General features: G+C 42.3%; 1 protein-coding gene and 1 pseudogene across 2 annotated transcripts; both read left to right on the top strand.

The window, feature by feature from the left end:
• Positions 1-716: 716 nt before the first annotated feature.
• LOC308381268 (sterile alpha motif domain-containing protein 9-like) lies at positions 717-4,712 on the top strand (the record flags this gene model as incomplete). Its single annotated transcript, XM_080858808.1, has 1 exon — positions 717-4,712. Exon 1 carries the CDS (start codon positions 732-734, stop codon positions 4,710-4,712), a length of 3,981 nt encoding a protein of 1,326 aa, XP_080714934.1. The 5' UTR covers positions 717-731.
• Positions 4,713-10,005: 5,293 nt separating this feature from the next.
• Positions 10,006-14,138, top strand: LOC308381276 (sterile alpha motif domain-containing protein 9-like; annotated as a pseudogene). The gene has a single exon. The product of its transcript is annotated as a sterile alpha motif domain-containing protein 9-like (transcript).
• Positions 14,139-15,013: the final 875 nt, after the last annotated feature.

A 15,013-nucleotide genomic window follows, 5' to 3' on the forward strand; every position in this document is an offset into this window, starting at 1 on the left:
TTCTGTTTTTTTTTTTAGAGGATATAGAAAAGTTGCCCATTGAAAAATGGACAGAGGGTCAGGTGAGCTCCTGGCTACGGAGCATTGGAATAAAAGAGATGTACGTTAGCAAGCTCTACGAGGAGGAAGTGGATGGGCAAGTCCTTCTGGAAATAACGGAGGACGATCTCAAAAGCAAAGTAGGAATGAAACTCGGGCCAGCCCTTCTGATCATTAATAAAAGGAATCAACTCGTTGAATCAGTTAGGAAAAAACAAAAGGTTCAAGGAAAACAACAACATCCCACAACCAAAGAGATCTCAGGGGGTCCAGAAGATGCAGGAGAGCCACAAATTAAAAAGGAGACAGAAAGTCAGAAAGATGTAGAAAAACCAATACAGCAGCTCTCTGTTGCTAATGAGACCTCAGGCAGTCCGGATGTTGCAGAAGACAAACAAATTCCTGAAGAGGGCACCAAAGGCCCATCCGTGGTCATGCCATTCATGAAGAGGGACTGCAAACCCAGGCCATTTGGGAAAGAGGGCATTAACTTCACATATATCAGTTCCAATGTTCTTCATCCTGAAACAGGCGTTTCTGATCTTATCTCTCCTTGTCACGAGTACAAGTCATTTGCCACTGCTGCCAAATTAGACCGCAGCCGACTGCAGGCAAAGTTTGCCAAAGAGGTCCTTAAATTTGGCACAGGTTGCATAAACATCAGATCCAATGGCACAATACATTTTGGAGTTATGGATAGTAGAGAAGACACAGGCTACATCCATGGTGAAATTATTGGCATACCAGTGCCAGAAAAAGATATGTATGTTGATGCTTTAGATAACGTAGAGAGATGCTACTCAAGTTCAGATGCTGAACATGTGAGGCTATGCATACGTCCACCAGAATTCATAGAGGTCACTGACCTACTCACAGAAGAGAAGAGGTACATTGTGGAAGTTGACATTGTACCCTTAATAAGCATTGTGAAGAACCGGGTTTATTCTGTCCGTCTGCCAAATTTTAATGCAAAGTCCAACAAGGTGGAGAAGGAGAAGGAAGCTATCTATTGTCGGGTGGGCGCTTCAACCAAGCCAGTGGACGACCAAAATGAGTTTTATCAGCGAGTCACTACACGGGATGCTCAAAGAGAAGCTGCAGAGAACCGTCAATATGCCATCATGCCAGACACCTACCAAGACATGGGGAGGAAGCTGACAATGCTCATTACAGGTGGGAAGAAATATATTGAGAAGGGAAAATGGTTCATCCTGGTCACAAACCGATTTCACACTGAAGACCTCAGCAACATTGACTTCTTACTGAATATGAAGATCTTCTGTGTCTTTGATTTTGATCCTGACTCTAATGTGTCTGGATTCTGTCAGGAGTACCTGAGGCACCATGCTGCCAACTTGCACTTCATGCATGACTACATGGTACCAAGTGGGATGACCATAGGGGACATTCAAAGCCGACTGCATTTGTTTGAACAAACCAGCTGGATCTTTTGCAATGGTCGCAATGATTTCAGAGGGAAGGAGCCAAGTGACGACAAGACATGGTTCAAAACTAAAAAGACTAATTTGAAGGAATGTGTGTCACTGATCTGCAAACAGATCCTGCCCAAAGGTACCTTCACATTGATCTTCCTTCTTACTTCTCCTGTGGAGGGACCTCTCCTGCATACCTACAGTGAATTATTTTCTGATATGGAGGGTCATGAAGACATCGTATGCATATCAGAATCTGAGGACAACTTTGAAAAGTGGCAGAGTTTCGCTGGGGGAAGTTTTTGCGACGAAAGCACAGTGAACCGCTCAAGTGTTGTCTGGATGAAAATGAGCCATGTCAATGCAACTCTTCAGCGCATCCAATCTGTGGCTTCTCGAACCACAAAACATCTACTTACTTATGGGAAAGGGGAGTGTCTTCTCGAGACTCGTGAGGAGGAGAGGATGTATTCACTCGAGATTGTATACATGGACCACAGTGATGAAACCAGAGACGAATTCATTGAAGCTGAGAAAGAAAACATTGAGCAACAGTTCTACCATGGAGGAAAAGTTAGTTGGATGAATTTCTGGCTGGCAGAGAAGAGGCATGTTGGAGAGGTCATTCAAAGGGACGCTTATGACGAAATCTCAAATCTCCTCAGTGACTGTCTTAAACCCAGTGCAGACCAGTTACCCACCCACAGCCTCAACATATTTCATCACCCAGGCAGTGGTGGCAGCACTGTTGCCCGACAAATCCTGTGGAACAACCGGAAAAAGATCAGATGTGCAGTTGTGAAACCATCCTACTCTGCTGTCATTGTTTCTGAACATGCATATCGCCTTCGAACATATGAGGAAAAAGACATCCAAAAATGTGTGCCCGTCCTTTTGCTTGTAGAAGACTGTGATGACGATTTTTTGGTTGACCTAAAGATTGATTTGGAGTTTGCTGTTAACAGACAGAAGACTGTGCAAGGAACACTGTGCTTCATTATTCTGAGCTGTAGACGATCCTACAATCCAGAGAAAATGTGCAAGAAGTCACCACTTCACAATGTGCCGGTGACCCACAAACTATCAGATGAGGAGAAGAGGCAGTTTGCTGGCAAAAGGAAGATGCTTGAGAAACAGTACAAGCCAGAGTTCATCTTGACATTTGTCCTGATGAGTGAAGGATTTGACCATCAGAAGATTTCTGAGTATGTGGAACAGTTTGTGAAACATTTGCTACATGGCATTGACCACGACCATGTTGTCACTTGCCTCATCCGTTATGTGGCACTGCTAAACACTTATGTGCAGAGCTCCTTCCTCTCCCAGTCCCACTGTGAAGCTCGACTTACTCTCACCATACACCTAGAAAAGTTCAAGTTACTCCAGGGTGAAGTCCAGGAAGGATTTCGCCAGCATCTCTTTGAGGAAGCACTGACTGAGCAAGGCAGACTGGTTTTTATACATCTGAGAGATGAAAGGACACACATTAAATCCATCAGAATCATTCACCCCCTAGTTGCAAAAGAAATACTACAGCAGCTCTTACATAATCAAAAACGGGAAAGCGGATTGGCTCTGGAGCTTCTCGGTGACAATGTCTTGTTTGAGCACAGGTTTGGGAGAGAAGACTATGGGAAGTTTCTGCGAGCCCTGTTTATGAGGCGTGATAGGATCGGCAAAGGAGACGAGTCCGACAGTTTCTTCTCCCCCCTCATTGAACATGTGAGAGATACCGAAAGTCCAGAGCAGGCAATTGATCTCCTCAAAGAGGCTTACAAGCGTTTCGACAAAGACCCTCGATTTGCTCAACATCTGGCTCGTCTAAATTACAGTCGAGAAAAATTCGAAGAAGCAGAACACTGGGCTGAGATAGCTGCCAAAAAGTTACCAAACAACCCGTTCATTCTCAACACCAAAGGCCAAGTGTACAGGAAATGGTTCTACGCAAAGGTGGCAGGACTGAAGAAAGAGAATAAAACCGCAGAAAGGATAGCAGATGCTGTCAGAACTGCTGTCAAAGCCATGGATTGCTTTCAGGACTGCCAGAGAGCAGCTATTGAGGACGCTGATTCAATGAGCAATTCAGGATTTTTTGCAGCAGTCGAAGTGGGATGTCGCCTATTGCAACTATTTTCCAGTTCGCCTGTGTTCTCTAACAAAAAAGAATGTGTGAAATATCTGCTCACTGACCACATTCCAGAACAAGTGAAGCAGCCATGGGAGCATTTTCACAGCAAACTTAAAGGCCTCCATAACATCATTCAGAAAGCTCTGGAGTGGATATCAGAGGACTTGAGCTATTTTCAGACAGACCCAAGTGCAGATGAGGAGGAGGCTGAGGATCCAATAAAGCACCCTAAGAAGTGGCTGGAAATTAAGACAGTAGAGTATGGGAAATATTTCAGTGTGTCTTTGGATGAGGCTCATCCCGAGGCAAGTTCAAACATTCCAAGCCCCGCCATGACACGCTCGAAAATTTACCAACTTGGTGGGGGAAACATGACAAACATCTTCTCCATTTTGACTGATTTCAAAGGAAAGGACCAGGTCAAAGTACTGGAGGACCTTGTATGTTTATACAAACTACTGAAGGGAAAGCTGGATCAAATGGATTTGGTCAACTACATATCCTCTCACATTGCTCTTAGCTGTCTCTCAACTCAGTCTAAAGCATTGGCCTCTCTGAAAGAGCTTCAAGATCTTAGCCAGAAACTCCCTAAAGACAAACGGAAATGTAAGTCGAACGCTCTCTTCCTACTCACACTCCTGTTCTGGCCTGAAGAGCGGGACAGCAAAGAAGACAAGGAGAAAAAATATGAACACGTTCTGTCTGTGGTAAAATTTCTCACAACCTGCTATCATGACAAAATGAAGGACATTCCCCCAAGGAAAAGAAGAATTTACACTCATTTTTTCTTGGGCAATGGAAATGGCCTGGGAAAGATCGTTCACAAGAGCAAAGTGGAAACAACCACAAAAGCTCTGCCAGTTTCAGAGAAGAGGATGAGATGGTACCATGGAGATGTGTGGAAGATGCCAGAAACTGCCAAACTATTGAGATGTGTTTCTGGCAGGACAGAAAACGGAAAGGTCTATCTAGAAGGCCCACAAAAGCTGGAATTCATTGTCCCTGCCCAGAACGTAGCCTCTGTGCCTTATAGCAATGAAAATGTCACTTTCTACCTGGGCTTCACAATGAGAGGCCCTATGGCATACAATGTCACTATTAAAAGTAACTGAGGATCAAATGTGATTTGCCTCAGGTGCTCTTGATTTCTCCATAGAACTGGCAAGAGAAAATAAATATGCATTTATTTCTGTCTATAACAGTTGATTTTTAAATGAATACAAATTGTTATTGAATATACGTAACATGTTGTCGTCAGGTGGATGTCTGTCTTTTCCCCTATCTAAACAAGAATGTTTGACAACATTTTGTATTGTAAATTCAACTAGTTTACCAGTAAATGTTTTCGAAGTTATTTTGAATAGCCAGTGATACTATGTGCTGCTTTTTTCTACTATACTAGAAAGAGCATGATGTGACACTTTAATCTCTGCAAATGTTTCATGAATCTTTTGAATAAAGTTTTTTTAAAATTTGCACATTGATGCACAAATGCCCAATTCTGACTATCAACATATTTCTCATTTATTGTTATTGTAGCTTTTTTTAATGCATTGAAACATGTCCTATGTAATGGGAGCATTGATCACCATAACATCTTTTCTAAGCTCCAGATACAATTGTTTTATTTTGCAATCAGACTGTAAATAATCTAATAAACACTACTAAATGATCAAAAGGTCTTATATGCCAAATGTTATTGTGTGTTGTGCTACTGTCTGGTGTGAAAGGAGCATGACATCCTAATGTTACAAATAAAGCAAAGCGCCTTGCTGCCACTAGATGGTAGCATTGTGCTGCCCAAACATGGCTCAGTTCAGTGCCATTCCGAATGGGCCGAGGCTGCTGTAGCCTACCTGCGCTTCCCCGTTAAGGGAATTATGTGCTTTTATTTTAACTCAGACGACATTAATAAAAGCTGTTAACTATATGTTTTAAAGACGGTAAAGTGAAGCAACACAAACGTTTCTGAATACTCTCAGAATCCTGTACTATTTGTTTAATTTTTCATAGTCTAACATTTAATGACTGGAAATCCTGGAAAGTGTTACCTGGAGCAGGTGAATGCTGCAGATGACGAAAACATGGTCTTGAAAGGAACTCAGTTGGGCAATGAGCGCCTATGAACACACAAGGACAGCCAACAAACCTGAAAGTGGAAGAAATATAGCACAAACTGCATGATCTGAGTGTGTTTGTATGGGCATGGCTGGCTGGTGGTAATTAGACCGCACCATCACATGCCTTTCTGTCTAAGCTAAGCTACATTGTCCCCCCAAATAAATACTACAAATAGGACAACAAAATACATCTATCTATAAATCCAGAAATCTCTGTGTGTCTGTGTGTCTGTCTGTCAGTCCGTCTGTCTAGGGCGTATCTCCCTGACGTTAGTTACGTTAGTTATGAGATTTCGCATGTAGTTTTACGCATGTCATGAACCTGTGCATCCTTGATTTTGAAGATTTCTGAATTCATAGTTCGCGACATATTTGTATTTTATCGTTTGCCGTAGGCACTATGGGTAGTGAGGCACTATGGGTAGTGTAGTAATTAAGAGAAAGAGGGGCGGACCCGTGCGACGTGAATGATGTCATAGAACAGTCGTCGTCATAGATGTTACCCCAGCTGATGCGTATGGGCCTGGCATGTAACCAACTCTCAGCTCAGCTAACACTACAGAATGCATAATTCCTACGGGCACTGCACTAGTACAATTAATGTGATCTATGTGGAGGTCCAGATGTGGGATTCTTCTGTGTAAGCTGCTTTGGCATGTTGGTCATGCCTTGGTATAGATGAAACTGTGGTGCGTTAAAGTGTATTTTGGGTGTTCTGAGGGTTCTGTGGAGGTATTTTCTGTGTCAGAGGAATGTTTGCCTTTCAGTTCAAAAGCCACGTCAACCAGGACTCCGGAGGGTGGGGGTTACATATGACATTTAAACGGACAGACATCACTCGCAGCCAATCAGAGACAGGGTTGGGGGGAAAACAATGGAGAAGTGAGTATGAAACATATAATGTCTAGCCACATCATGATTGGTGCAAGAGTTTAGATGTTGCTGCGTATTCTATGTTCTGATTGTTATTCGTTCTTCAGATGTTGAGTCAGGTTCTGCAAAAAAAAAAAAGAGTTCTGGTTTCACAAGCCTTCTTTTGTCCACTTTTCTTTGAATTATACAATTAAGAAGCCAAATGACAGATCCTTCACTACTGATGGTCTTACGTCAGTCCACATCCTCAAGATGACGTGGTTGCATTTTCATGGATACTCTTGAGGACCGTACACAAAACCAGTGCCAGTGTTAACAAATAGTGAGAACATTCATAGCATCAAAAGGGACAGATAAGTTAACAGTGTGTGAGTGTGAGCAAAAAGAGTGTAAACAAGAGAGAGAAAGAAGGAGAAATAGAGTTAGAGAAAGGCAGAGAAACGGAGAGACAGAAAAAGACCAAGTGACTTTGAGAGAGAAAAAGAGAGAGACCGACTGCCTTTGGGAGAGGGATGGAGAGAGAGAGAGAGCTAGATTTACTGCCTTTGAGAGAGAGATGAAGAGAGAGTGAGAAAGAGAGAGAGAGAGAGATACCAACTGCCTCTGAGAAAGGGATGGAGAGAGGGTGCTCTGTATGTGTGTCCATCAAGTGCAAACCTGAATGGAGTGCTCATCTATTCATTATAATTTAATAAGAGGGGAAAAAATAGAGAGAAAAACTGAGAGGATCACGGAATGAGAGAAGGGGGCAAGCAGAGATGAGATGAAAAGAAAGAAAGGAGTGAGGAATGTAGGGATAAAGAGTGAGGGGACAGATGGAGAGAGAGAGAGAGAGAGAGAGAGAAAGACAGCGAGAGATGGGGAAATATAAAGAAATGCATTGACTCTGTCTGTCTCTCTAATCTGAGGTCAAAGAACATGTGACTCCTATTCCGCCTTGACAAGCAAGAAAACACTAACCAGAAACTTTTAGGACTTGTCTAGTTTAATCCACCCATGAACACTGTGATCCATATCAGGTCATATAGCCAAGGCACCTCTTATTGCTGCTTCCAGCAGTTCATAGACATATATATACACATGTAGACATGTAGCTATGTATGTCTATGCCAGCGGTTAATACACAAATGATTACTTGCGATACAGTTAACTGTCATCTATATTCAACTATAATTCAATTATAGACAACCAACCCCGTTCTTCCCTATTTATGTCTCCCGAGCACCAAGTAATTTGTCGCTGCAACTGAAAAGAAGAAGTTTCGATTCTGACTAGATGTGGTGAATTCAATGATCAGAAGTGTGATGGTGACATATCGGGTGAGTAGACTTATTTTAGTTAGTTATTTTTGTGTGTAGTATGTTTTGAATAGTCCGTAGGTGTATTCTGTACTTTTGCAGGAACATTGTCGTTGACAGTTCTAATAAGTTCCTAATTACTACTTAGACTTCCTCCACATGAGACTATGCAATACTACATCACTGCACATATTATAACTATGTATGTGTGGCGTATTTTCATGTTTGCGAGCCTACATCCTGGAAAATATGAGTTAACAATGCTTATGAAAAATCTAAAAAATGTTCACCTACAGCTTGAGAAAGAGCTATGATGCATTATGTATTATCAAATAGTCTTCAATCTTGATTAAGACTAACATTATGTTATGAGGCGATCCAAATTAAAAAGTACAACCACACCTCTTTGATAAAAACACACAAAGAACCTTAAAATATTTAAGGTTAAACTTAACATAATGTAACCTAAACTAAAGGCAGGACTCAGGAGCATTGTTAAGAATTGAAAATATTTAGAACTTAGCCTAGACCTGTATGGACATTTGGCCTAAAGACAGCGGACTGTCGTGTGTCTGACTCACATTAACATCACCCCATTCATTACAGTAAGATCTAGAAGACAAGAAGTTATTTGGTAGGCTATATGATCTCTACACACCAGGCCAATAAATAACCTGCAAGTATAGTTTGTAAAGACGGACAGAAATGCTATTCCTGTAGAGGTAGAATAATTGTCATGAAGTTGGTAAATATGGGGTTAGCATCACCCTTAAGATTAATTGGTTAATTACACTTCCTGATATCTAGCCTAGATATCATGTCTAGAAAAATCATGTTTTTTTCCCCTGCAATTATTCACACAGGTGTTACAAATATGTCTTATTTTACTTCCATGAACTGTTATTTTGCTTCTCTTAGCTTCAATTAAGATTTTTTTCTGCAGGTTAACCTGTCTATCATCCATCATGCCCAGGTAAGTGTGAGTTTTACCACACACACACACATACTGTATGTATAATTAAATGCAATAGTTTTAGAAACAGCAAAAAAGCCAGTAAAAAATTGTCAAAGTGAAGCGTTTGCTACTCAACTCAAGTTGATCAAATCAATGAGGAAGGGAAACGAAACTGTATGGGGCTTTCCCACTGCCACGTTTTGCATTAAGGGAAGATAATATGGTATTCAAGTTCCGCATTATCAAGGGAAAAACAGATGATAAGGAATATACATAGCAGAAGTTAGTGCACAGTTATACACATATATTCCTGTGCCAGCACCTAGGTGCGTGAAAAGGTCCTTGGAAAAGACTTTGAACTCAGCACTTCAGAAGATCGGCCTCCTAGTAACGTCAGCACGGATCAGTGTGGTCTACAGGATGGGTATTAGATCTATTTCGACATTTTAATTGACATGTTTTAGTTTGATGCAGAATGGCTGCCTCAAAAGCCCCACTATAGTCAGCACCCTCCTCACTTGTCACTGGGGCCGTCGGGGAGAATATTAAAAAAAATATATTAAAAGGCGCACAATATGTGTACTTATTCTGATCATCATTTTTTTTCCTGTTATTTTTAGAGGATATAGAAAAGTTGCCCATTGAAAAATGGACAGAGGATCAGGTGAGCTCCTGGCTACAGAAAATAGGAATAAAAGAGACGTACGTTAGCAAGCTCTATGAGGAGGAAGTGGATGGACAAGTCCTACTGGAAATAACGGAGGACTATCTCAAAAGCAAAGTAGGAATGAAACTCGGGCCAGCCCTTCTCATCATTAATAAAAGGAATCAACTCGTTGAATCAGTTAAGAAAAAACGAAAGGTTCAAGAAAAACAACAACAACCCACAACCAAAGAGATCTCAGGGGGTCCGGGAGATGCAGGAGAGCCAAAGATTCAAAAGGAGACAGAAAACCAGAAAGATGTAGAAAAACCAATACAGAAACATCCCTCAGTTGCTAATGAGACCTCAGGCAGTCCGGATGTTGCAGAAGACAAACAAATTCCTGAAGAGGGCACCAAAGGCCCATCCGTGGTCATGCCATTCATGAAGAGGGACTGCAAACACAGGCCATTTGGGAAAGAGGGCATTAACTTCACATATATCAGTTCCAATGTTCTTCATCCTGAAACAGGCATTTCTGATCTTATCTCTCCTTGTCACGAGTACAAGTCATTTGCCACTGCTGCCAAATTAGACCGCAGCAAACTGCAGGCAAAGTTTGCCAAAGAGGTCCTTAAATTCGGCACAGGTTGCATGAACATCAGATCCAATGGTACAATACATTTTGGAGTTATGGATAGTAGAGAAGACACAGGCTTCATCCATGGTGAAATTATTGGCATACCAGTGCCAGAAAAAGATATGTACTGTATGTTGATGCTTTAGATCACATAGAGAAATGCTACTCTAGTTCAGATGCTGAACATGTGAGGCGATGCATACGTCCTCCAGAATTCATAGAGGTCACTGACCTACTCACAGAAGAGAAGAGGAAGTTGACATTGTACCCTTAATAAGCATTGTGAAGAACAGGGTTTATTGTGTCCGTCTGCCAAATTTTAATGAAAAGTCCAACAAGGTGGAGAAGGAGAAGGAAGCTATCTATTGTCGGGTGGGCGCTTCAACCAAGCCAGTGCACGACCAAAATGAGTTTTATCAGTGAGTCACTGTACTGTCTCAAAGAGAAGCTGCAGAGAACCGTCAATATGCCATCATGCCAGACACCTACCAAGACATGGGGAGGAAGCTCACGATGCTCATTACAGGTGGGAAGAAATATATTGAGAAGGGCAAATGGTTCATCCTGGTCACAAACCGATTTCGCATTGAAGACCTCAGCAACATTGACTTCTTACTGAATATGAAGATCTTCTGTGTCTTTGATTTTGATCCTGACTCTCATGTGTCTGGATTCTGTCATGAGTACCTGAGGCACCATGCTGCCAACTTACACTCAATGGACAACTACATGGTACCAAGTGGGACGACCATAGGGGAATTTCAAAGCCACCTGCATTTGTTTGAACAAACCAGCTGGATCTTTTGCAATGGTCGCAATGATTTCAGAGGGAAGGAGCCAAGTGACGACAAGACATGGTTCAAAACTAAAAAGACTAATTTGAAGGAATGTGTGTCACTGATCTGCAAACAGATCCTGCCCAAAGGTACCTTCACATTGATCTTCCTTCTCACTTCTCATGTGGAAGGACCTCTCCTGCATACCTACAGCGAATTCTTTTCTGATATGGAGGGTCATGAAGACATCGTATGCATATCAGAATCTGAGGACAACTTTGAAAAGTGGCAGAGTTTCGCTGGGGGAAGTTTTTGCGACGAAAGCACAGTGAACCGCTCAAGTGTTGTCGGGATGAAAATGAGCCATGTCAATGCAACTCTTCAGCGCATCCAATCTGTGGCTTCTCGAACCACAAAACATCTACTTACTTATGGGAAAGGGGAGTGTCTTCTCGAGACTCGTGAGGAGGAGAGGATGTATTCACTCGAGATTGTATACATGGACCACAGTGATGAAACCAGAGATGAATTCATTGAAGCTGAGAAAGAAAACATTGAGCAACAGTTCTACCATGGAGGAAAAGTTAGTTGGATGAATTTCTGGCTGGCAGAGAAGAAACATCTTGGAGAGGTCATTCAAAGGGACGCTTATGACGAAATCTCAAATCTCCTCAGTGACTGTCTTAAACCCAGTGCAGACCAGTTACCCACCCATAGCCTCAACATATTTCATCACCCAGGCAGTGGTGGCAGCACTGTTGCCCGACAAATCCTGTGGAACAACCGGAAAAAGATCAGATGTGCAGTTGTGAAACCATCCTACTCTGCTGTCATTGTTTCTGAACATGCATATAGCCTTCGAACATATGAGGAAAAAGACATCCAAAAATGTGTGCCCGTCCTTTTGCTTGTAGAAGACTGTGATGACGATTTTTTGGTTGACCTAAAGATTGAGTTGGAGTTTGCTGTTAACAGACAGAAGACTGTGCAAGGAACATTGTGCTTCATTATCCTGAGCTGTAGACGATCCTACAATCCAGAGAAAATGTGCAAGAAGTCACCACTTCACAATGTGCCGGTGACCCACAAACTATCAAATGAGGAGAAGAGGCAGTTTGCTGGCAAAAGGAAGATGCTTGAGAAACAGTATAAGCCACAGTTCATCTTGACATTTGTCCTGATGAGTGAAGGATTTGACCATCAGAAGATTTCTGAGTATGTGGAACAGTTTGTGAAACATTTGCTACATGGCATTGACCACGACCATGTTGTCACTTGCCTCATCCGTTATGTGGCACTGCTAAACACTTACGTGCAGAGCTCCTTCCTCTCCCAGTCCCACTGTGAAGCTCGACTTACTCTCACCATACACCTAGAAAAGTTCAAGTTACTCCAGGGTGAAGTCCAGGAAGGATTTCACCAGCATGTCTTTGAGGAAGCACTGACTGAGCAAGGCAGACTGTTTTTTATACATCTGAGAGATGAAAGGACACACATTAAATCCATCAGAATCATCCTACCCCTAGTTGCAAAAGAAATACTACAGCATCTCTTACATAATCAAAAACGGGAAAGCGGATTGGCTCTGGAGCTTCTCGGTGACAATGTCTTGATTGAGCACAGGTTTGGGAGGGAAGACTATGGGAAGTTTCTGCGAGCCCTGTTTATGAGGCGTGATAGGATCGGCAAAGGAGACGAGTCAGACAGTTTATTCTCCCCCCTCATTGCACATGTGAGAGATACCGAAAGTCCAGAGTAGGCAATTGATCTCCTCAAAGAGGCCTACAAGCGTTTCGACAAAGACCCTCGATTTGCTCAACATCTGGCTCGTCTGAATTACAGTCGAGAAAAATTAGAAGAAGCAGAACACTGGGCTGAGATAGCTGCCAAAAAGTTACCAAACAAACCGTTCATTCTTAACACCAAAGGCCAAGTGTACAGGAAATGGTTCTACGCAAAGGTGGCAGGACTGAAGAAAGAGAACAAAACCGCAGAAAGGATAGCAGATGCTGTCAGAACTGCTGTCAAAGCCATGGATTGCTTTCAGGACTGTCAGAGAGCAGCTATTGAGGACGCTGATTCAATGAGCAATTCAGGATTTTTTGCAGCAGTCGAAGTGGGATGTCGCCTATTGCAACTATTTTCCAGTTCGCCTGTGTTCTCTAACAAAAAAGAATGTGTGAAATATCTGCTCACTGACCACATTCCAGAACAGGTGAAGCAGCCATGGGAGCATTTTCACAGCAAACTTAAAGGCCTCCATAACATCATTCAGAAAGCTCTGGAGTGGATATCAGAGGACTTGAGCTATTTTCAGACAGACCCAAGTGCAGATGAGGAGGAGGCTGAGGATCAGATAAAGCAACCGAAGAAGTGGCTGGTGATAAAGACAGCAGAGTATGGGAAATATTTCAGTGTGTTTTTGGATGAGGATCATCCCGAGGCAAGTTTAAACATTCCAAGCCCCTCAATGACCCGCATGAAAATTTACCAACTTGGTGGGGGATACATGACAAACATCTTCTCCATTTTGACTGATTCCAAAGGAAAGGACCCAGTCAAAGTACTGGAGGACCTTGTATGTTTGTACAAACTACTGAAGGGAAAGCTGGATCAAAAGGATTTGGTCAACTTCATATCCTCTCACATTGCTCTTAGCTGCCTCTCAACTCAGTCTAAAGCGTTGGTCTCTCTGAAAGAGCTTCAAGATCTTAGCCAGAAATTCCCTAAAGTCGAACGCTCTCTTCCTACTCACACTCCTGTTCTGGCCTGAAGAGCACGACAGCGAAGAAGACAAGGAGAAATAATATGAACACGTTATGTCTGTGGTAAAATTCCTCACAAACTGTTATCATGACAAAATGAAGGACATTCGCCCAGGAAAAAGAAGAATTTACACTCATTTTTTCTTGGGCAATGGAAATGGCCTGGGAAAGATCGTTCACAAGAGAAAAGTGGAAACAACCACAAAATCTCTGCCCTTCTCAGAGAAGAGGATGAGGTGGTACCACGGAGATATGTGGAAGATGCCAGAGATTGCCAAACTGTTGAGATGTGTTTCTGGCAGGACAGAAAACGGAAGGGTCTATCTAGAAGGCCCACAAAAGCTGGAATTCATTATCCCTGCCCAGAACGTTGCCTCTGTGCCTTATAGCAATGAAAATGTCACTTTCTACTTGGGCTTCACAATGAAAGGCCCTGTGGCATACAATGTCACTATTAAAGGTAAATGAGGATCAAATATGATTTGTCTCAGGTGTGCTTATATTTCTCTACAGAACTGGCAAGAGAAAAGAAATATGCATATTTGAGGCCATGTTGTGGTCAGGTGGAGGTCTTTGTCTTTTTACCTATCCAGACAAGAATGTTTGACAATATTTTGTATATTTTCATGTAATCTGAATTTTAATTCAACTAGTTCACCAGTAAAAGCTGTTTTTTATGAACAGCCAGCAGTGGCGGCTCGCTCATAGGGTGCGCTGGGGCTCCGCCCCCCCGCTGACCTGACTGCCTGTTTTTCATTTCTTTTCTTTTTTAAATAATCTCTCATTTTGAAAAAATAACCTGTGTTAATACAATGATATTGATGATTTTGCTTTAGAATGGGTTTAGAACTCTCCAAAATTATATTTACATTACATTCACTTTCAAGTTCCACGTTTAAAACGTGAACGTTTATCATTGTTGGTGTAGTAGCCAATAGGATGTCTTGCCGGGGCTCCTGGTCGATCAGCCCGTGTGTGCTGTATTTAAGCCAATGGCTCCCCTGTTGCTAGGCAAAAAAGAATACACATCCGCCAATCATCGTCGAGGAATTTTATGGGTTACGGGCGCTGAAGGCTAGAGCCCCTACCAAGATGCACCACGTCTTGTAACAGGTATTTTCCATTCTAGCAGAGAAGTGTTAAGCATGGCGACGTCGGATGTAGTTGTGGGAGCTCAGCTAGCCCCAAATTCAGTCAAATCCTTACATCTGCATCCCTTTGGAAGAAGAACTTTTGCGGAAAAGCTAATTGTTAAACAACTCGGACCAGACAAGCCAGAAGTGAAAATAACCCAACAGACGCGAGAAAAGGGGAAAACATACACCAGAAGCTTTTCCCGAGAT

This window comes from Sprattus sprattus, assembly GCF_963457725.1.
Source record: "Sprattus sprattus genome assembly, chromosome: 2".
Classification (NCBI taxonomy): Eukaryota; Metazoa; Chordata; class Actinopteri; order Clupeiformes; family Clupeidae; genus Sprattus; species Sprattus sprattus.